This window comes from Drosophila biarmipes, chromosome 3L (assembly GCF_025231255.1).
Source record: "Drosophila biarmipes strain raj3 chromosome 3L, RU_DBia_V1.1, whole genome shotgun sequence".
Lineage (NCBI taxonomy): Eukaryota > Metazoa > Arthropoda > Insecta > Diptera > Drosophilidae > Drosophila > Drosophila biarmipes.
In genome coordinates, this window is record NC_066613.1 from 13000221 (window position 1) to 13019157 (window position 18937).

At 43.3% G+C, this 18937-nt stretch overlaps 2 protein-coding genes across 2 annotated transcripts; one reads left to right on the forward strand and one right to left on the reverse strand.

Annotated features, from left to right (window-relative positions):
- Positions 1 to 6924: 6924 nt before the first annotated feature.
- LOC108028050 (fork head domain-containing protein crocodile) lies at positions 6925 to 9274 on the forward strand. Its single transcript, XM_017099689.3, has one exon. It carries the CDS (start codon positions 7166 to 7168, stop codon positions 8672 to 8674), a length of 1509 nt encoding a protein of 502 aa, XP_016955178.1. The 5' UTR covers positions 6925 to 7165; the 3' UTR covers positions 8675 to 9274.
- A 7912-nt stretch (positions 9275 to 17186) lies between these two features.
- Positions 17187 to 17594, reverse strand: LOC108028233 (barrier-to-autointegration factor-like). Its single transcript, XM_017099897.3, has 2 exons — positions 17560 to 17594; positions 17187 to 17495 (listed from the first exon to the last, which is right to left on the reverse strand). Exons 1-2 carry the CDS (start codon positions 17575 to 17577, stop codon positions 17232 to 17234), a joined length of 282 nt encoding a protein of 93 aa, XP_016955386.1. The 5' UTR covers positions 17578 to 17594; the 3' UTR covers positions 17187 to 17231.
- Positions 17595 to 18937: the final 1343 nt, after the last annotated feature.

The following is an 18937-nucleotide window of genomic DNA, read 5'->3' on the forward strand; positions in this document are numbered from 1 at the left end:
ATTAATTTGGATTTCTGTTTAATAATCTTATAGAATGTTCAAAAAAATCCCAGGTAAGCATCAGATAACGACAAGTTAATTGGGCCACAGCCATGGATAAGAGTGCAGCACCATTGACGAACTAATCAGCTTATCGGATGACCAAAGCGCCTCAGATTTCGGGCACAAGCCGCACCGACCGCATTGTCCTGCAGATGAACAATCCAATTATTCTGTTAATTGTCTCACCTTTATGAGCAAATTAAAATCCAGCCCAGAGTCAAATGGACCTGGGCCCAAGTCGCTGGGCAGGCCGAGGTGGCCGTTGGCCATTGTCCTGCGAGGCGAAAAGGCAGCGGCAATCGCATCAAGAAGTCGTCGCCGCTGATCATTATCTCGCAGGACGAGACGCAGGACCATCCCGAGGGATATGCAGAGACAAAGCTGGCTGTCCGGGCGACTGGCAAGGGGAAAAATGGGAAAATGGGATTGCAGATTGCGGATTGCGGCTGAGACTCAGCCGAAAAGCCAAAGACAAACACAAGGCTGGAAACGCAGAGAAGTTTTGAGTGAAAAATTTCACAGTCAAAGGATAATCGGGATTAAATCTTCTTGAAAAGTTAATGTTTACACACGCACCTACCGTTGGCGATGAGCGAAAAAAAGATGCAAAAATTATGAAAATATTGTCACAAGTGCACAGCAGCCAGCCAGCGACCGGCGAACCGGCAATCCAGAAAACCGGCGTGCAGGACCGCAAGGATCGCCGGGACGAGGAGGCCGGGCCGGAGCGAACGGGACAATTGCAGGCGGCAATCAAAACATGCAATTGTCCGTTTCGTTCCGCCTCGAATCGAACTGCAAACGAACCCAAAAACCACACAAAAAGGACGAAGGACCCTGAACACTGGACGCAGGACTCTGAGGCCGAGCCGTCGTAAGAGGATTTGCGCGTCAAGTAAACACACGATTGGTAGGAGCCCGATTGCCAGTGCAGTCCCGGCCAAAAAGGATACATCTATCTGTATGCGATTGAGCACAGCCTGCAGGACGAACGAAAAACCAAATCGAAGATGCACAGCCTGCATAAATAAATAAATAAATAAAATGATTTGAACATTTTTATTTTCGCATCCACGCACACACACAGAGCGTTTCTCACTCACAGAGAGCCGAAACATTTTTCTTTGCGTTAAAACAAACAATTTTTTAAAAACCGTTTGTTGCACTCGTATTTACTTTAAATTTATGCGAAAATTAAAAACGTTTTTCGCAAGGATTTCCAGCTGCCCGAATGTTTTCATAGACGAGCCATACCAAATTGTCCGGACACCGGAGCGAAGCGAACAAAAATATAGGTTTCCCCATAAACAGGGGCCATTCACAGCGTTTTCCCACTGCGAATCTACCGATTCCACTCTAAAATCAAACCGCCTTTCCCCCCTTAGAATCCCACAAACGTCTCGAGTATGTCGCGTATTTCTCTTACAAATAAACAAAAGTCTTGTTGCAATAACATGGCATGGAATATTTATTAAATAAACATTAGACCAGCAGCCCGAGCAACAGATACGCCAGGCAGTTACAACTTTGAATGGGAAAGACGATGGAGGCTAGGTGTTTTATGAATGAATTCAACGGCGGCCTGCGGAGGAAGTGCTGCATGCTAAGTGGCAAAGGGCTTTGGCCAAATCAGGTAGAACACGAATGTGGGCTGCGATCCAGCATGAGGTCCGCAATGATGGGTGTATTGAGTCCTTCGAGCATAAATTTCTGTTAACTGGTTGAGCCTGCCAAGTTTACAAAATCTCAGCAAGTTTACTTTTTTATATGGGAAAATGATAACTTTTACGCTCAATATAACATTTTTAGTATGGTATTTAAATTAGAAAATATAAATAATATAAAAAATTGAAGTTCATTTTGTTGAAACTCAATGTCATGATTAATTACGGTATAGTATTTATATGAAAGATTTTAAGCATTTTATGAGGTTGGCACATCTGAAGATTTGCAAGCTGTGACTGTTTCTTATCAGCTAAGCTTATAGCTTATTCAAGCTTATATTAAATATAAAAAATTACCTAAAATATAAAGCCTAAAAATAAAAGATTTTTATTGGATCTTAGAGAATTTAAAACTTACCTAATTGCTGTGCATATTTTTAAAAATCTATAAACTACTTAGAAGTTCTTCACGCCAATATTCCCAGAAATGTCGAAAAACATAATGGATTCAACCAAAACATAATTATTTGAAGAAAATAATAAAATCTTTATTTGAATGTTTATAAAAGTGGTAAAAACCTTTACTTATGTTTATTCGCTGTTACACAGATGTCGTTGACAAATATTATCAATATATTAAGAGGCAAATATGAAAGCAATCCACTATTAACACTAAGCCTCCACCACCCTCATTAGCATTCCCAGCAAGCCACTTCCTGGAAGCCCAGCGAGCATCCCATTACTTAGGCAAAAGATCCACACCTCGGCCACGCTCCCAACTCATCGCGGACCAGCCCAGTCCCATCCAGAGCCCAGCAGCATTTGGTAGCCAGAAACACCCACTTCGCAGCGGGTTGCGGCTTGTGAGCCGTAAAAATGGAAACCACAAATAAGCCACAAGAACCGCAGGACACGCGTGGAATCATCATCATCATCATAATCATCATTACGGGAACGAGGGGGAAAACCGGACACATTGAGCGGCAGCGGTCAGGTAGTCTTCCCTGCGAGGTCTGTAAATCTTAAGCATCTGGGGGAAAACCGGGCGAAAACTCGAGATTTCATTAAGAATTCCCGCGGCGCGCATTAAAGTCTAAACATGCCTAAAAAGTTTCCCCTCTTTTGGGCCGATCAACGCCTAAGCGTCGATGATTAGCCCCTGGCATCCGGTGTTGGCCAGGTAGCAATAGCGATTTTAGATACTAGACTGCAGATTCCAGATACCAGATACCAGATTGCGTATTCCGGACTTAGCGCCGTCTGCTGAATTTCCGCTGCTTATGACCGGAAGATTTTCGCCATGATTACGCTTATGATTAAGCTAATGGCGGATATTTCCCAACCCCTTACGGGGAACGCGTGCGTTTGTTTGTCTGCAGCTAATCTGCTAAATTGTCTGGGCAAAAAGAGCAGCGAAATCGGAAAAAGTTGCTGAATGTATGCATAATAAGCCCGCAATCGTGTACAAATCATAAATTTTAATGAGTGGCCAATATAGACTCCCCTATGCGAGCCATAACTCCGGAACCACCCCGAAGAACTCTCTGTTGAGAGCCCAAAAAAGAGAAAATACGAGGGGGTGGGGGAAAGTATCTACGTCTTTTGAGGGTATGGGAAACTGCAGTGTGCGAGGGAGAGAGGCTAGTGGCCACCGCCATCGCTGCATCTCTCTCTGGGGCTCGGCCACGCCCCCTTCTCAGTGCTGCGCAGTCGTTTCTGCGAGTGTGTGTGTGGGTGCCCCCTTTCATATTGGCAGAGAAAATGTTGCATATTCATGAGAGAGCATTCAGGCGTGCGTTTGTGTGCGTGTATCTGTGTGCTCCGAGCGTATCTGTGTGAGTGGCTCTGGCGCGGTGTGGGTGCGAGTGCGCATATTTCAAAGATTGAAACCGCTTTATCAGCATTTCCTTTCGTTTCCCTTTTCCAAAAACCCAGAAAGAATCGTATTTTTTTTGTCTGCTTAAGTCCTTCGCTCAAGTGTCTGATTAGGTGCACTCCCCTGCACTTTAAAATCAATATTATTCTTGGATTACTCGGCCGAGAGAAAAAAGTATTCTGCCCAAAAAGGGCATTGCTAAAATTTAATAATGGGCCATGCCAAAGAGCGGCCACATGTTCGAACTCATCATTTTTCCTACATGTGCTGGATGAGCTCCTCACTTCTCGAAGCCCCTCCGTCATCAACGAGGCGATGTCAACGTTCCGTTGACTGCATCAAATTGAGCGTGGCGAATGGGCGAGACAGCTATCCCCAACTGGGTTTGCCACCTCCCAAAATTATTGCGGGGGATGTCATTTGAATATGGCGAATACGGTTGCCAAATTGACAAGTTCTGTGCGGCGGCAATGTGTCCACAAGAGGCGCCTCCATCAAGGCCTAAAGTTCAAGGAACTCTGATTAAAGTGATGATATTTTAATGGGCAATTTTTATAACAACCAAATAACCAATTATAAAGGGTTGTTTTTGGCTTGAAGAGGACTTAAATTAATTTTGTAGTAAACTTTATCATGACTTTATAAGGTTTTTAATGTTTCAATAATTGTTTATTATTAAAATGTTGAAAAAAAATATTTCTGAATTAAATATGAATTACAAGCAGAAAGAAAATAGCCCAAATGTATATTGGTTTTTAAAATGTCAAACGAATAGGAGAAAATCAAAGGTAATAAAATAAGGGTAATAATCCCGGGAAATTGGAGTCAAGATATATTTTAAATAGAAGGTAATGGTTGCACACATCGGTGATCATTTTCCATCAAAACTGTATCACTACCGGAACATGGTAAACCTTCCTGATTCCGCGCCCGATCCAAGCAGCTTCGACTTTCACTGCATTTGTGGAGAAAATGTTAAGTTGCAGTTTTGGGAAACTAAAACAATATTTGGATAGGTCAAATGCAGTGGGATGGCTGCAGATATAGATACAGATACGAATGCGAATGGCCGGATCCGCTGGAGTGGTCGAGTAGTAGGGCACTACGGATAGGGACAGCTGCGTGGGATGGGGGAATCGGACAGACAGGCAATGGCAACTACGTAAAAACAACATGAACTGTGCAGAAATGCACAATCGTACCCAGACAGTTACTCACAAAAAACCGCTCACACCCACCGGAGTAGCCCATGCAGTCGCAATCTCGGCGCCGATGTCGAAGACGAAAATTTGTTAAATCAGCAGCAGCAATCCTGAAACTCCACAAAAGAAATGAAAAGAAAATGGAGAGGGGCCAGAAGGAAGCCAAATAAAATGCGCAAAATGGAGCACATGGAACCGGAGTCGCCTCATTCGAATTTCAAATACAGGACTCTCCTTTTCGCATCCTGCTGGAGGACATGGAGCGACTGGACACACACATGTCGATGATTCATCATCCGACAGATCGCATGCGAAAAATTATGTTAAAACAATACAAATATTTGTCAAAATAATGCGATTGCGTTAATAGAGCCAAATATTATTCTTGTATCAATTACCCAGACGAGTGGGGTTTTAAAGTGCGAACGGGATGGGTCGGCGCTCTCATGCAAAGCGCTCGGTTTTTGCAGACCGCCAAGCCAAGGGAAAATAATAATAAAAAATAGTGAGCACACTTTTAAATTATCCAAATATAAAACATACATTTGTTTGTTTTCCCTGTGTCTAATAACCAGCCAAACACGCAGACCAACTCATTCTGCCGCTCACGCACGGCCCCTACACACGCACACTTGCCCTTGCCCAAATAAACATATAAAATTTACTTTAAAGCTGACAAAGTCAATAAAAAATATTGTTTCAATAAGCAGAAAAAAGAAATAAAGTCGGCGAAAAAACGGCAGTGCAAGAACAACAGGGGAAGGACCAGGGGAAGGACTTTTTTATGTAGTATGTGCGGCCGTATCTTTATTTGTCTTGTATATGGGTTAGCAAGCCCATCGAATGTTTGGGAAAGAAGTGTGAATGGGTGTCAAGTCAATAAGCAGCCGCTATGTTTTTATTGATACAAATTTTAAATTAAATATTTATATTAAACTTGCAATTCCAAGCTGTCATATGTATTTAAAAATACATTTTATTAGTCTCAATATTGGCTATAATACAACAATAACTGTGTATTTTCTAAGTTTAGGGAACCAAAGAAAATTCTATTAAATTCAAGACCAATAATATTATGGAGGAAGTCTAAATCGTTTTACATTTAAATCATATTCAGTTCTTAAAAGTTTATTAAACCTATCAATCTAAGAAGATATGTATTTTCATTGAAAGTATTTAAACATTTAGATTATAAAGATACAATTTTTAGTTTATCCATAAAATCTCCGAAATTTATAAGACTCAATATTAGGTATGATAAAATGACAGCGTCCTAAGATTTATATAAGCTCCTAAAATTTAAAGAGCAGTTGCTAGTTTCTCTCTCTTCCTATCCCAAAAAAGGTTCCCCAGTTTAAGCGCCCGAAGAGGGCACCTCTTAAAATACTTAACGCCCGGTCCTTAATGAAAACAACCTTCAAACGTGGCCCCAAACTTGGGCGTCTTGGCGCAAAACCCATCAAACTGCAAATTAGCAGACAACTTTTTGGTCTCTGCCCCCCACAAGCTGAACTTTAAGCTGGAATCGAAAAAACTTGCCCACTAATTTATGCGAAAGTCGGCAGGGGGAGTTAAGTGGGTTGTTTGGGGGGTGTCAGCCCTGCTTTCACCCCCACCACCACCGCCACCGCCACCCACTTGTTCGGTTGGCTTTCCCAGGTGTCTCATCTATGTGTGGCCCTCTCGCTCTTACTCCTATGGTAACCTGCAGGCGAGAGTGAGAGGGAGCGAGAGAGAGGCCTAGGCGGTATTTTAAGCATTAGTTTGAACAACAAAAACAAGGGGTTGGAAGAGGGAGGGGGCTCGAAAGGACACACACCGCAGAGCTAACTAACTATTTTCCCCTGGGAAAAAAAACCATGAATGGCGTCCGCTCTCTCTCTCTCTCTCCCTCTTTCTCCCGCGCGCTACCTCTCAGATACTTTCCGAGTATCTGTATCTGTATTCACTTACTGACTGCGAGTGGCAGCCATCGTTGGTTGGCTACAGACACACCGAAGCGGATACATTGTGCGGACGCACACAGATACTGGCCGCCGCTCGCCTTCAGATACTTTTCTGCCGACGCAAACGCTTCTGCTCGATGCGAGCTGTGTGTTATTTCAGTTACACAGATTCAGTATCAGACGTGTTACTATACCGAACGGTTCTGTTCTGTTCTGCGCTCGCTCTGCGCTCCCATTTCCCCCATTAACCAGATATATATGTCTAGATATATATCTGCAGCGCCGTACTTATGTGCCCGACTTGTTTAAGCAAATATTATCGCTAGAAATAATAAGAAGCAGCCAGTGGTGAAGTGATTAAAAAACGAGAAAGAGAAATAAAACAAAGAAAGTAGCGTAGCTCGAAAATCCGCCGGAATCGGAAGCGGCACCGCCATGCATACGTTATTCAGCGACCAGAACTCCTTTACGCGGCACTACGCCCAGACCGCCGCCGGTTACGGATCGGCATCGGCGGTGGCGGCGGCCAGCAGCGCCTCGGCGGCAGCGGCGGCCCATTACGCATACGACCAGTACTCCCGCTACCCGTACTCGGCCAGTGCCTACGGCCTGGGCGCCCCGCACCAGAACAAGGAGATCGTGAAGCCCCCGTACTCCTACATCGCCCTCATAGCCATGGCCATCCAGAACGCGGCCGACAAGAAGGTCACCCTGAACGGCATCTATCAGTACATCATGGAGCGGTTTCCCTACTACCGGGACAACAAGCAGGGCTGGCAGAACTCCATCCGGCACAATCTCAGCCTGAACGAGTGCTTCGTCAAGGTGGCCCGCGACGACAAGAAGCCGGGCAAGGGCTCGTACTGGACGTTGGATCCCGATTCCTACAACATGTTCGACAACGGCTCCTTCTTGCGGCGGCGACGTCGCTTCAAGAAGAAGGATGTGATGCGGGAGAAGGAGGAGGCCATCAAGCGGCAGGCCATGATGAACGAGAAGCTGGCCGAGATGAAGCCCCTCAAGCTGATGACCAACGGCATTCTGGAGGCCAAGCACATGGCCGCCCATGCGGCCCACTTCAAGAAGGAGCCGCTGATGGACCTGGGCTGTCTGAGCGGCAAGGATGTGTCCCACGCCGCCATGCTGAACTCCTGCCACGACAGCCTGGCCCAGATGAACCATCTGGCCGGCGGCGGGGTGGAGCATCCCGGCTTCACCGTGGACTCGCTGATGAATGTGTACAACCCGCGGATCCATCACAGCGCCTATCCGTACCATCTGAACGAGGATAACCTGGCCTCGGTGGCCAGCAGTCAGATGCACCACGTCCACCATGCGGCGGCCGCACATCATGCCCAGCAACTGCAGCGCCATGTGGCGCATGTGGCCCATCCCCTGACGCCCGGCGGCCAGGGAGCTGGGGTTCAGTCCTCGGGTCACTCGCCCACCACGATCTCAACGCCCCATGGACCTGCGCACGGGGGTTGGTACACCCCGGAGACCCCGCCATCCGAGCCCATTCCCCACAATGGCCAGCAGGGAACACCCACCCATCCGGGCAACAATAACAACAACAACAGCAGCAGCGTACTCAGCCACAACGGAGTGGGCAATGGTGGAGGAGCAACTGGAGGAGGAGGAGGATCCTCCAGTGTGCTCACCAGCAGTCCCACCTCGGCCCTGGGTTTCCGCGACATGATCTTCGAGCAGAACCAATCCTGCCAACTGGACACGGGCAGTCCCACCGGCAGCCTGCAGTCCGCCAGTCCACCCGCCTCCGCATCCGTGGCAGCGGCCTCGGCGGCAGCGGCGGCGGCGGTGATCAGTAGCCACCACCACCATCACCACCATCATGCGGCCCTCAGCGGGAACCTGGGCCAGCTGGGCCACTACCGGCCACACGTGGGTCACTACCAGGAGTACGGCATCAAGTACGGGGTCTAAGAGCACCGGACTCCAACAGCTGGGCTCTCTTGTATATTCCTGTAAATATACCACCTATAGCCAAGAACGAGCCACAGCTCCAGGATCCTGCGAGACCCGGACTCTTGTATCTCAGATCTTGTATTGTTTTCCATCTTGTTTTTGATTGCACTGTATACTGTATACGAAGAAAGGGGGGTCTAGTTGTTAAGCCACCGCATTATTGTATTATCTGTAATTTGTAACTGTAGCCCGTAATTGTTATCGAGTTTAGGCTTAGTCCCAATTGTCTGCTATGCAATTTGTGATGAGATGAGGTTTTGCTACACACACCCACACGCATTATAAACATAACTTAGCGCATTTTGTCAATAACTAAACTATCGCCTAGTACAGTAGCCTAGCCCACGTAAGCAATAATAAATTATACAACTAAATCGTAGCTATAACATAATTATCACAACTAGCGTACAACCAATATGAGCCGAACAAAAGTGTATTGAAAATATGTTAAAATATCTCAACAAATCGTGTGTTTTACTTTCTATGCACCTCGGAGGCTTTTTACGATTTTGCGAATGGAAATGGCCATTCCATCTGGCCATTGGGCGCTGGCAAAACAGACTTTTTGCCCCGAAACTGGATAGCACACACACGCAGAATTCCCAGATAAACAATTATTCAAGCCGTGTCCGTTTCGAGGTCTCAATGGGTGAGTCAGCCGGCTAATGGCTACCGGAAGATGGCTTTCTCGGTAGCAGTATCACATTGGATATGATATGATATTCAGCCGATCAAGTGGCCGCGATTCTGGTGGATTTGCCAGAGGAGTAGGAGTGTCTGATTGAGGGATCCTCTTCGACAATTCATGGGAAGTATTTATGAATTCGATCTTTTCAAGTAACTAGTAATTATTTCACCCCCTACACTTACCAGAACTCAATTATTTACCTTAAAGTGTTTATTCTGCTAATCTTTACCAGTCAAAAAAAGATTAAGAAAAGATTCTCTCAAGACCAGTTTAAAAGTGAAATTGGTAATATGAAATATATTTCTTTTATCACAATCACAAACTAAAACTACAATTAAAGAGTAATCTATAACCAATCATATTTTGTACCCCATTCACATACTCAAAAATGAACTGTCCTAATTTAGTAATCCAGAATGTGGTACATTTTCAAATACCCAAAATATTTATTTTCAGAACATATGACCTAAAGACGCAAAATGTTACCAACTTCTTCGTTTTAAATGAAGGATACTTTAAACTAAATTTTAGTACTTAAAGGCTCACACAGAAATACAAATATATTCGATTTCATTATTAGAAAGAGAACAGATTTTTTATTGTTTCTTTCTTTAAGTGGTGTTTATAAAAGAAACTGATAGCTTTCACTAAAGCTGTCTCCCAATAATAATGGCCAGCAAATTAACAATCTTTAGTTAAGAAAACTGTGTCCTCAGTTTTTCCTTAAGCCTGCTCCTAATTGCCAAACAATCGCAGCAAATTGGTAGAAAGTAAAGAGCAACCTGGGCAACATTAACGATGCGTGCAAAGCGAAATATTTTCAGCTTATTAGCCAAAAACCAGTTACCCAACCAGAGATCGATTGATCGAACAGGCCCGAAGATCGATAGATGGAGCGCCACTGATTGATGGCCAAAACGCTGCTGATTTGGGCGATGACTTACGATCACAACGATGGTGATGATGGGAAGCTTGTCATGGTCTCGTCTTGAGTTTCGGCTTTAATAAAGGTTGTACGACGCCATTGTCACTTGAGCAAGCTCCGCTTGGCGCCACCGCGGCATTGAGATCGCACTCGGGGAACATTCGTAGCCCTCGATTTGTGGGCTAAACTGCGCTCAGGTGTTTCGCAGCTTGACCCACGGAGCCATGGGCGGCGGGAATGGGGGCCCTCAGCTGTCGTTTTCAATGGCGGACACGGCTTGAAAGCCAGTCGATTGCTAGGCTTTCTGGCCGAAGCCACAACAATAAGTTACCTGGCTGGGTGGCATGTGAATGGCGCTCGAGAGCCAGCCAAAAGTGTGCCAAAGACTGTAGGCCTGAAAGTGAGCTTCAAATGGGGCTACACTGAGCACAGATTTATGTTGGCTTTCAAGACATTTGCTAAGTCTAAAATAAGAAAAATGGTCTGCACCGTGGAGCATAAAAAGGGGTTGTTACCACAACTTTAAAGATTTGTAATCAAATTTAATGAATAAGGTAAAGAAAAGGTAGAAGATGGTAGTTTCCTTACTAGGTATAACGTTGAAAATAATGAATACTTGTAGAAATACTTCAATTGTTTATAGGTTTTAAACTATTTTTGATGTTATTCTCCAAGAGGAATTCTTTATATATAAAAAAGACTAGAAATCATTAAAAAGTTATACCCGAATTTTCTTTTTTATATTTTTAACATTTTTTGACTTTGTAGAACTAGAATTTAATTTAACTATTAATGAAAATCATATAAAATAAGATAAATAGTCATTAAAAAATTATATCAGAATTTTCTTTTTAATATTTGTAACTCGTTTTAACTTGGTAGAATTAAAAATTAATTTTGAAGTGGTTAAGTTTATTATTAATTTTGATTCACTATTAATGAAAATCATATAAAATAAGATCATTAATCATTAGAAAATAATTTCAGAATATACATTTTTAGATTTTAACATTTATTTAACTTTGCAGAAAAATTGGTATTTGGTTTTAAAGTGGTTAAGTTGAGTTGATTAAAAGCTACTTGAATATAAACTACTGATATTAAGTTTATCTTTACATTCTGTAGTCTGCCAAAAAAAAATATTTAGCTGGCCAGTATCAGAGCGAGTTTGGTATGCAAATTCAGCAGTTTCGGCACCAAATTGTCGGCTGCCTGGTTGACAACGAAAATGCGAAGCCATCCGGACCCCATTCGGTGTCAAAAGCAACAAAATTAAATGCGAAAACAACAAGAGTGGTTCGGGAAAATAGAGGACATGGCGGGATGGTATGGGATATGTGTTTGCTTGGAGTGCAGCTCGGCCGCCGCTGATTGCGCGGGTGGTCCAGAATTTACAATCCCGAATCCGGGAATCCTCTGGTTCGCAGGCGGAGGACAAGAAAAACAAATGCGATGGCGACAAAATGTTGCAGTGTTTGCTTAGCGATAAGGACGCGCCCACACACAGGGAAACTGGCAGGACAACAACGCCAACTGCCCAGCAATCAAGGGGGTTTCGATATGTACGCCGTACGTACCGCTCACAAATATTGACAGCTGTCTCTGTGGCTCATCGCGCAACCAGCCCGATTTACATAAATATTATTGCAAGCCTAATTAAATGCAAGTATTAGCCCGGCCAGCTGCCAAATGTGTTGTGCACAAGGATTTCGCTGTCCACCGGATGCATTGTATCTATTCTCTGACTATGACTTGGCCCCCGGGAGATCCTTTGTAATTAACGCTGCTTATTTTTCGCGCTTTTCATGGCAAGCCCAACCCCCTGCCCCAAAAGCACCCCATCACCCCCACCCCTTGATATTTATTTACCTGGCCAGTTGTGTTGATGACCTGTTATCATTGCCCCGTTATAACAATAAATTCAGCGGTCGCCGCTCAACGGCGGTGACAACAACACGCTTTTTCCTCGATGATGATGTTGTTGTTCTTGCACGGTTTGGCGTTGTTTTGGCAGCTGTCGTTGCAATTAACCAGGCCATAATAGACAATGGCTCTAAAGTAAATTCATATCGCTGGTTTAATAACCACACTCACTTGCGCCCAGGTCGCCGGGATGACATTTGTAATTGGGTGTGGGAAAAAATTCTCACAAATTAACGAACACAAATTTGAAAAAGCTGAAATCACAATGGGAAAAATATGACCAAAATAAATGTAACTTAAAGGAGGGAAAAGGTAAATAAATTAGGGAGAAAATTAGAACATTTAAAGTAGGAGAAAGATTTAATTTTATTTTATGATATATAAAAAATAGTACATTTTAAGGAATAATTACTAAAGAAACTAATGATTCAAATAAAACTCTTATCCCAAAAACCAATGAAAAGTTTAGGACTTTATGGTTTCGGGGAAATTGAACTTCATATTTCACGATCAACTTCAGATTGATTGTTTTCCCTCCGCCGAATCAATTGAACTTTCTTTGGTGGCAGCTCCTTTTACGCCACGGACCCATGGAGTAAACTTCCGCTTCCCTTTGCGGCCCTTTGGCTCTGTAAAGGCCATAAAGCCATGGCCGGGTTTTAGTGCCCGGCCGATGTCTGCTAATACACAATAAGAACGACAAAAGCAACAATAAAGGCAACTGCATTTTTATGGCATTAAACAAACTTTGAGAGCGTATGTTTTCGAACACTTTTGAAGTTTTATTGAGTTATAAATACGCAGAAATGGCTTTGGAGTTGGCCAGCGTCGGCCTAAGGCAGCAATTTTCAAATTAAATTTATGATCGATTTATGCAAAAACGCGAGGCCCAACACAAAAATCGCGAAAATCAGCGCCAGGCGTCGACATTTGAGTAAATTATCCATCTAGGGAAAAGTAGGAAAATCGAAGGGGGAAAATGTTCGGCGAGGAGTGCAGAATTTATAGGCCGTCTAGGTTGCTCCACGGTTTCCCAGGGGGAAACTTTGATTGACTGTTGGGCCTGAAATGCTTTGATCTGCGATGTCTGATGGGTGGATCGATGGGTCACGATGGTGACGCCAGGAAAAGCCGCTCAGCGAACCATAAAATGGGATCCACTAAATGGGAACTAAATTCAGGGATCATCTTCTAAATTGCTTTTAATTTTAAACATGAAATCTTTTGGATTTAAATGACATATGTTTTAGCTCCATTATAAAACTTGCAAGTTATTTATTTCCAGGCTAAACATTTTCCAATAATAGTATAATTAATTAAGACTGAACCTAAATAAAATGTATTAGTAGTTTCATCAACATTTGAATGCAGAAGACATTTGCGCAAATATGAAGACCAATATCGAAATAGTTTTCCTTCGTATTTTCCCTAGCAAAAATAAAAATAGAATTAAGGTTAATTGCATTCTTCGAAATTTTGTGTTATTTTCGCACTAAAATTGTCTGGAACCGGCCATAAAAAGGCTGAGCAGGCAGCTCTGATCCTTCCCCCTAGTGAATAAAGTCATCGCCGGGATGATTATCTATGCTGATGCGTGGTTTATTTGGCTTATCAGGCTTTTTTGGCTTTGATGTCACTCGGGGTTCATCATCGTCGTCACTCGGATTCGGATTCGTATTCAGATCGATCGATGCGACTGTGAGCGATGTTTATGCGTCAGTCGGGCTTGAATGTTCTTTTTATTTGTGCCTTGTTTTTGGGCCATTTGATGCTGCCGCCGAAGTTGCCAACCAGTTGACGCGACATAGGAAAATAAATAAAATGGGAAATAACGAGAATTGCGAATAGTTTATTAGGAGCCCCCTCCGCCGATTTTTCGCGCACATTCAGCACTATCAAAGTGCCCGGGCCGACATCGTCTTAGGCCGAAAGTCAAATAATCAAATTCAGCCTGAAATCCGCATCATGCGTCCCGGCCAGAAATACTAAAATCCATTGTTTATTTTCTAATTTCGTTGGCGTGTAAATCACGGAAACGACTTCTTCCCAACAACTCCTCGTTTCGGCTGGCATTCCTTGAGAAAAATCCGAGGAATACAGCACCCACCCCTCGTTAACCGATTCGATCTGCTGCCCGGCCAGACATTTTGTCGACAATTTCCAGGGAAGTGGCCGTAAATCAATTGCAAAAGCTTTCCAATGGTTTTCTTTCCGGAATTTCGTGTAATTATGCTGAGTGAAAACATTGGGGGAAAATGTGCCGTAAGTGATCGCAATGAGGTTATATAATTGGGCCGGGGCATATTTTATACCGGCCCGTGTAGGTCTATTGACTATTTTCCGTGAATCGAATCATTCACACCCACGCCCTTCTCCAAATCCATGAATGAACAGAGACCATTCAACGAACTCGATCGTGGGGTTGTGTTTTCCAATTCCGATGCCATTTCGAAACCCAAAACCCCCACCCCGAGCAGACACACGTTAAACAATCGGGCTGCAAGAGGTGTATTGTTTAAACAATTAACAATAACATAAATGCATGCATAATTACCGCCCGATATCGTGTGTAATTTCAAGAGCTTTCGACGGAAGCCCGCTCCACACGACAGCCGCCAGAGCGTCGTCACAAAACCCCATCGCTTTATGGTCCGCAGTCAGTGCTGATCAGGTTAGAAAATATAAAAAGTATTTCCAATAAATCGGGATTTTAGAAACCCATATGTACCCAGAAAAAAATCTTATAAAACATTAAATATTTATAACCTAAGGTGTCCGTTTTTCATGAATCTAGTGAGAAGTATTTATAATAAATATGTAATTTTCCATATAGATTTACTAAATTCTATAAAAAAATATTACATTTAAATATTATTTATTTTTTTGATTGTCTGGCACCACTGATCCGCATAAAATTATAATAATGCAATGGCATTTTAATTGGGCAACAGGTGCACTTGGTTCGAAATGAGGAGGAAGCTGGTCCACTTGACCAGCTGAAAGGCTTAATGAGTCGATCTCAAGTGGACCTCGAGCATTGTCAAAGGGTCGCCATGGAAAGGACCCAAACGGGGGTGATATCACCGCTCTTTCCACTGGCGCCAAGGTGTTTATGGTCGCAGGCGAGCTAAACAAACCGCAGCGACTGAAATTGAAGGGAGGAGGAGTGGGTGGATTCCACTGGAGTGGCGGAGTGGAGGAGTTGCCGAGGAGGCGAGTTCATTGCGCCACGGGCGCACTGCAGATTTATCGCCCACGGAGGTGGTAAATGCGCCGAACAACGGAGATCGTGGGCTATAAAACAGACACCCGAACTGGACTGCCTAGCGCCAGCTCGTGCTGCGACTGCAGCCGGCTCCGGGTCCATTCCGGGCCACATCTAATCCGTAATCCCTCACACATGGCAGGCCCTGATTGCCGCTGAAATCTCCCTCCTCCAGAAGCGAGGGCGTGGCCGCCCGCTACTGGCCAAATAACTTTGCCCACAACCAGCTGGTGGTAGTGGCGTTCGAGAAAAACCACAGCACGATCTAAAGATACAACTTAACATTTTTTTTATATATATATCAGTAGTGTTATTTTATATCTTATCTTAAAATATATACATAGAATCAGTTAAGAGATAAACAAAATAGTATATTAAACCCTTTAATTTTATGCTCCTATAATTGCATATCTGTAAAATGCCAAATGGTTTTTTAAGACCTTCGAATGTGGAAAACGGAAGTCTGGAATCGCTTATACTCCGATTCCCAATCGATCATCGTCAAGGGCATGATTCGGGACTCGGGACTCTTGTTTACGGAAGCCAGCCCCATCCATTGTAAATATATCGTAATAATAATCGCAAGTGGGAGAGAGCCGGCGATAAACTTGGGCAAAGCAACTCATTTAGAAATGGATTGGCAGATAAATCTTTCGGGCGCAGAATGCAGTTTACATGGAAACCATATGGTGGAGTCCCAAGGAGGTGCTAATTTATGGTTACGACAGCTTTTTGGCGTTCGAATGTCTGGCCAGGCCGGTGCAATGGTAAACAAAGTGGGATGGGATTGGTATTGGGATTGGGAGTGAGAGTGGGGCTGCAGCGGTCGGAGAGGCCCTCGCAAAAATGCCAAAACCACCTAGAGATCGGTAAAATATTAGCCACTCATGGCCAATTCTGCACCACTCATTCGGCATATATATTTACGGGCCTGTTTGTGTAACCCAGATTATAAAAACAGAAGCCTAATCGTTCATCATTTGGCCGAGCGATCTGGCATCTTGGGCAGTTTCAGATCGATTGTTATTAATTTGTTTGCAAACATATTTCATGCGCTTTGCCCAATTTCATTCAGCGGGGTCTCTGCCCACTGCTCCCCGAGCCCCACAGATACGCCACATCCAGCAGATGTATCTCTATCTGAATTTTCTGTTGCACTCATGCTGCGCGTCGAAAAGTCTACGATTTCCGTTCCTCGTATAAATCAACTGGGTGGGGAGGAAAGAATTGGAAACTCAGAAAAACGCCGGAGCAACTACGAATTTTTCTTCATTTTTATCTATTTGGGGAAAATTGTGGCTGGCCCCAGTATTTATTTGTGCATAATAAGATTTTTTAAGGCCGCCAGAGGGGTGCAAAAATGTGCTGAAAAGGGCTTGGCAACCAATACTTGAATGCTGGGACCGTAATGTTCTAGGGGGATTTTCTGGGACACAATGATTGAGGTGGGGGTCCCAAGATGACCCCCATTGAGCACGCCTCTGCCTGCTTAGGGTTTGGTGTTGTGGCTGTCTGTGGATATCAAAATACCATACAAATCGTCAGCTCGTCATTTTTCAGACAGTTTTCTCTTCGATTTATTATTGTGCCTGCGTGTGTGTGAGGAAGTAAAAGTCAGACAGTGCTTGAAGATAGTATGCAGACTAGTGTCTAAATATATGAAAATATATAGAAGGGTTCTCATACATTTTATTAATAAATAGGGCACAAGAGGTTACAGAAAGATGTTGCACCATTTGCGGAGACATTCCCAGCAATCCTCGCACTGCTTGCTATTCGCCTCACAGGTCAAGAACATCCAATCGCAGAACAACTCCTTGTCCATCTTAAAGAGGAGGAACTGACCCAGGATGGTGCTAGCCTTTTCGAATCCCGCAGCGGTCAGTTTTGACCCCGCTGTGTCGCCTATTCCTGGCAGCTCGGTCGCAGGCTTGTCACGAATCGGCTCGGAGATAAAGATCTTATGTTTCATATATTTCTGAAAATCGCAAAGTATCTTCTACAGCAATTCCAATTCGCTTTATATTAAAAATGCTTCTTACTTCGTAAAAACGCGGCATGTCTTTTTTAGAAAATATATTCCTTGGAGTTTTGTGAGCAAGTGATGTGCAGACCAAGTAACTTGTGATGTCATTGGAGCTTCAAACTATCGATGAACTTTTAGGGTCATCGCCTCTCCCGAGAGAGGGCTTAAAGGTTAATCAACACTTACACAAGTATACCTTTATTGACCTCACCTAAATTTGTTAATGTTTCTTTAGCTTGTTTCTTAAAATCGCAATACCTTATGTAGTTTATTATTATTATTGAAATCTTTACTTTAAGCTTTTAACAAATAAAATTAAACAGATAGCTTTTCTTTAGGGGACTTCATATTTTTATGGATAACAAAATACTCTAACTTAATTCTTAAAATCAAAAGGTATATTTCGATAGTGAGAAATATTTACAGTTAACTTTTTTAAGCCACACCATTTTTAGGACACCGACATATGGCAGGCACTGTGCCTTTTTGGCCAACCTGCTCCCCCGATCCCACACTTTCAGAGACCTGGGGGCGCGCATGAGGGGATTGCTTATTTATGTACATAGTTCTTGGTGCGTGGTGTACGTGTGTTTGAGAAGCCATTCATTAATGAATTTTAAAATGTTGCTAATCGATCGTTTGCGCCACAATTAATGTCAGCCGGTGGCAATTGGTATGTGTTATGTGAAATTCCAGCCGCTGCGTCGTGATTCATTCGACCGGGGAAATAAAATAGGAGAGTGGACCGCCTGTCGGGTCTTTTTCTTCTCCCTCTTCTTGACCTTTTGACGGCTCACTTGAATGGCGGATAAAAAATGGGATAAGCCCGGGAGGACAGGGATGAAGATGAAGTTCTCAGCATTTTGACCACAATGCAAATTGGGCCAAAGTAGAGCACCACAGAAAATCTATTTTCTTTGTTCCATATTTGATTCTATTCTCTTCGCTTGGGGTTCGTATTTTTCATTTTTTTTGCCTTTGGGATGTGAAACACTTGGTGCCGCGCTGTCTGCACAAGCGGCTCTGGCAATTATAACAACAACAGAATTACAGCAACAACAATGGGCAACGGCCACAATAATTGTGGCAACAACAAACACGGACATCCAGTGCATATTTGTGCACCGCCAGATGCAAATTGGATATAATTCACCAAAAAAAGAAATCAAAAATCAATCCACTAAGAAAAATTATAGAAAACTTAATGAAAATGTTGTACAAAAAACCAAAACTAGAGATTAGGCAGTTGAATAATATAATAAATACAAAATAAAATGAATATTTAAACGACTAGTTATAAAATGCAAAAAGCAAACAAATTAGAAAAATCTATAAATTATTATCTTAGGCCAAATTATTTTTGTAAGCGATGCTTGTAATGGCTTAAAACATCT

Bases quoted from the DNA above. Each gene is read 5' to 3' on its own strand.
- LOC108028050 (XM_017099689.3), top strand. From the start codon at position 7,166: ATGCATACGTTATTCAGCGACCAGAACTCCTTTACGCGGCACTACGCC.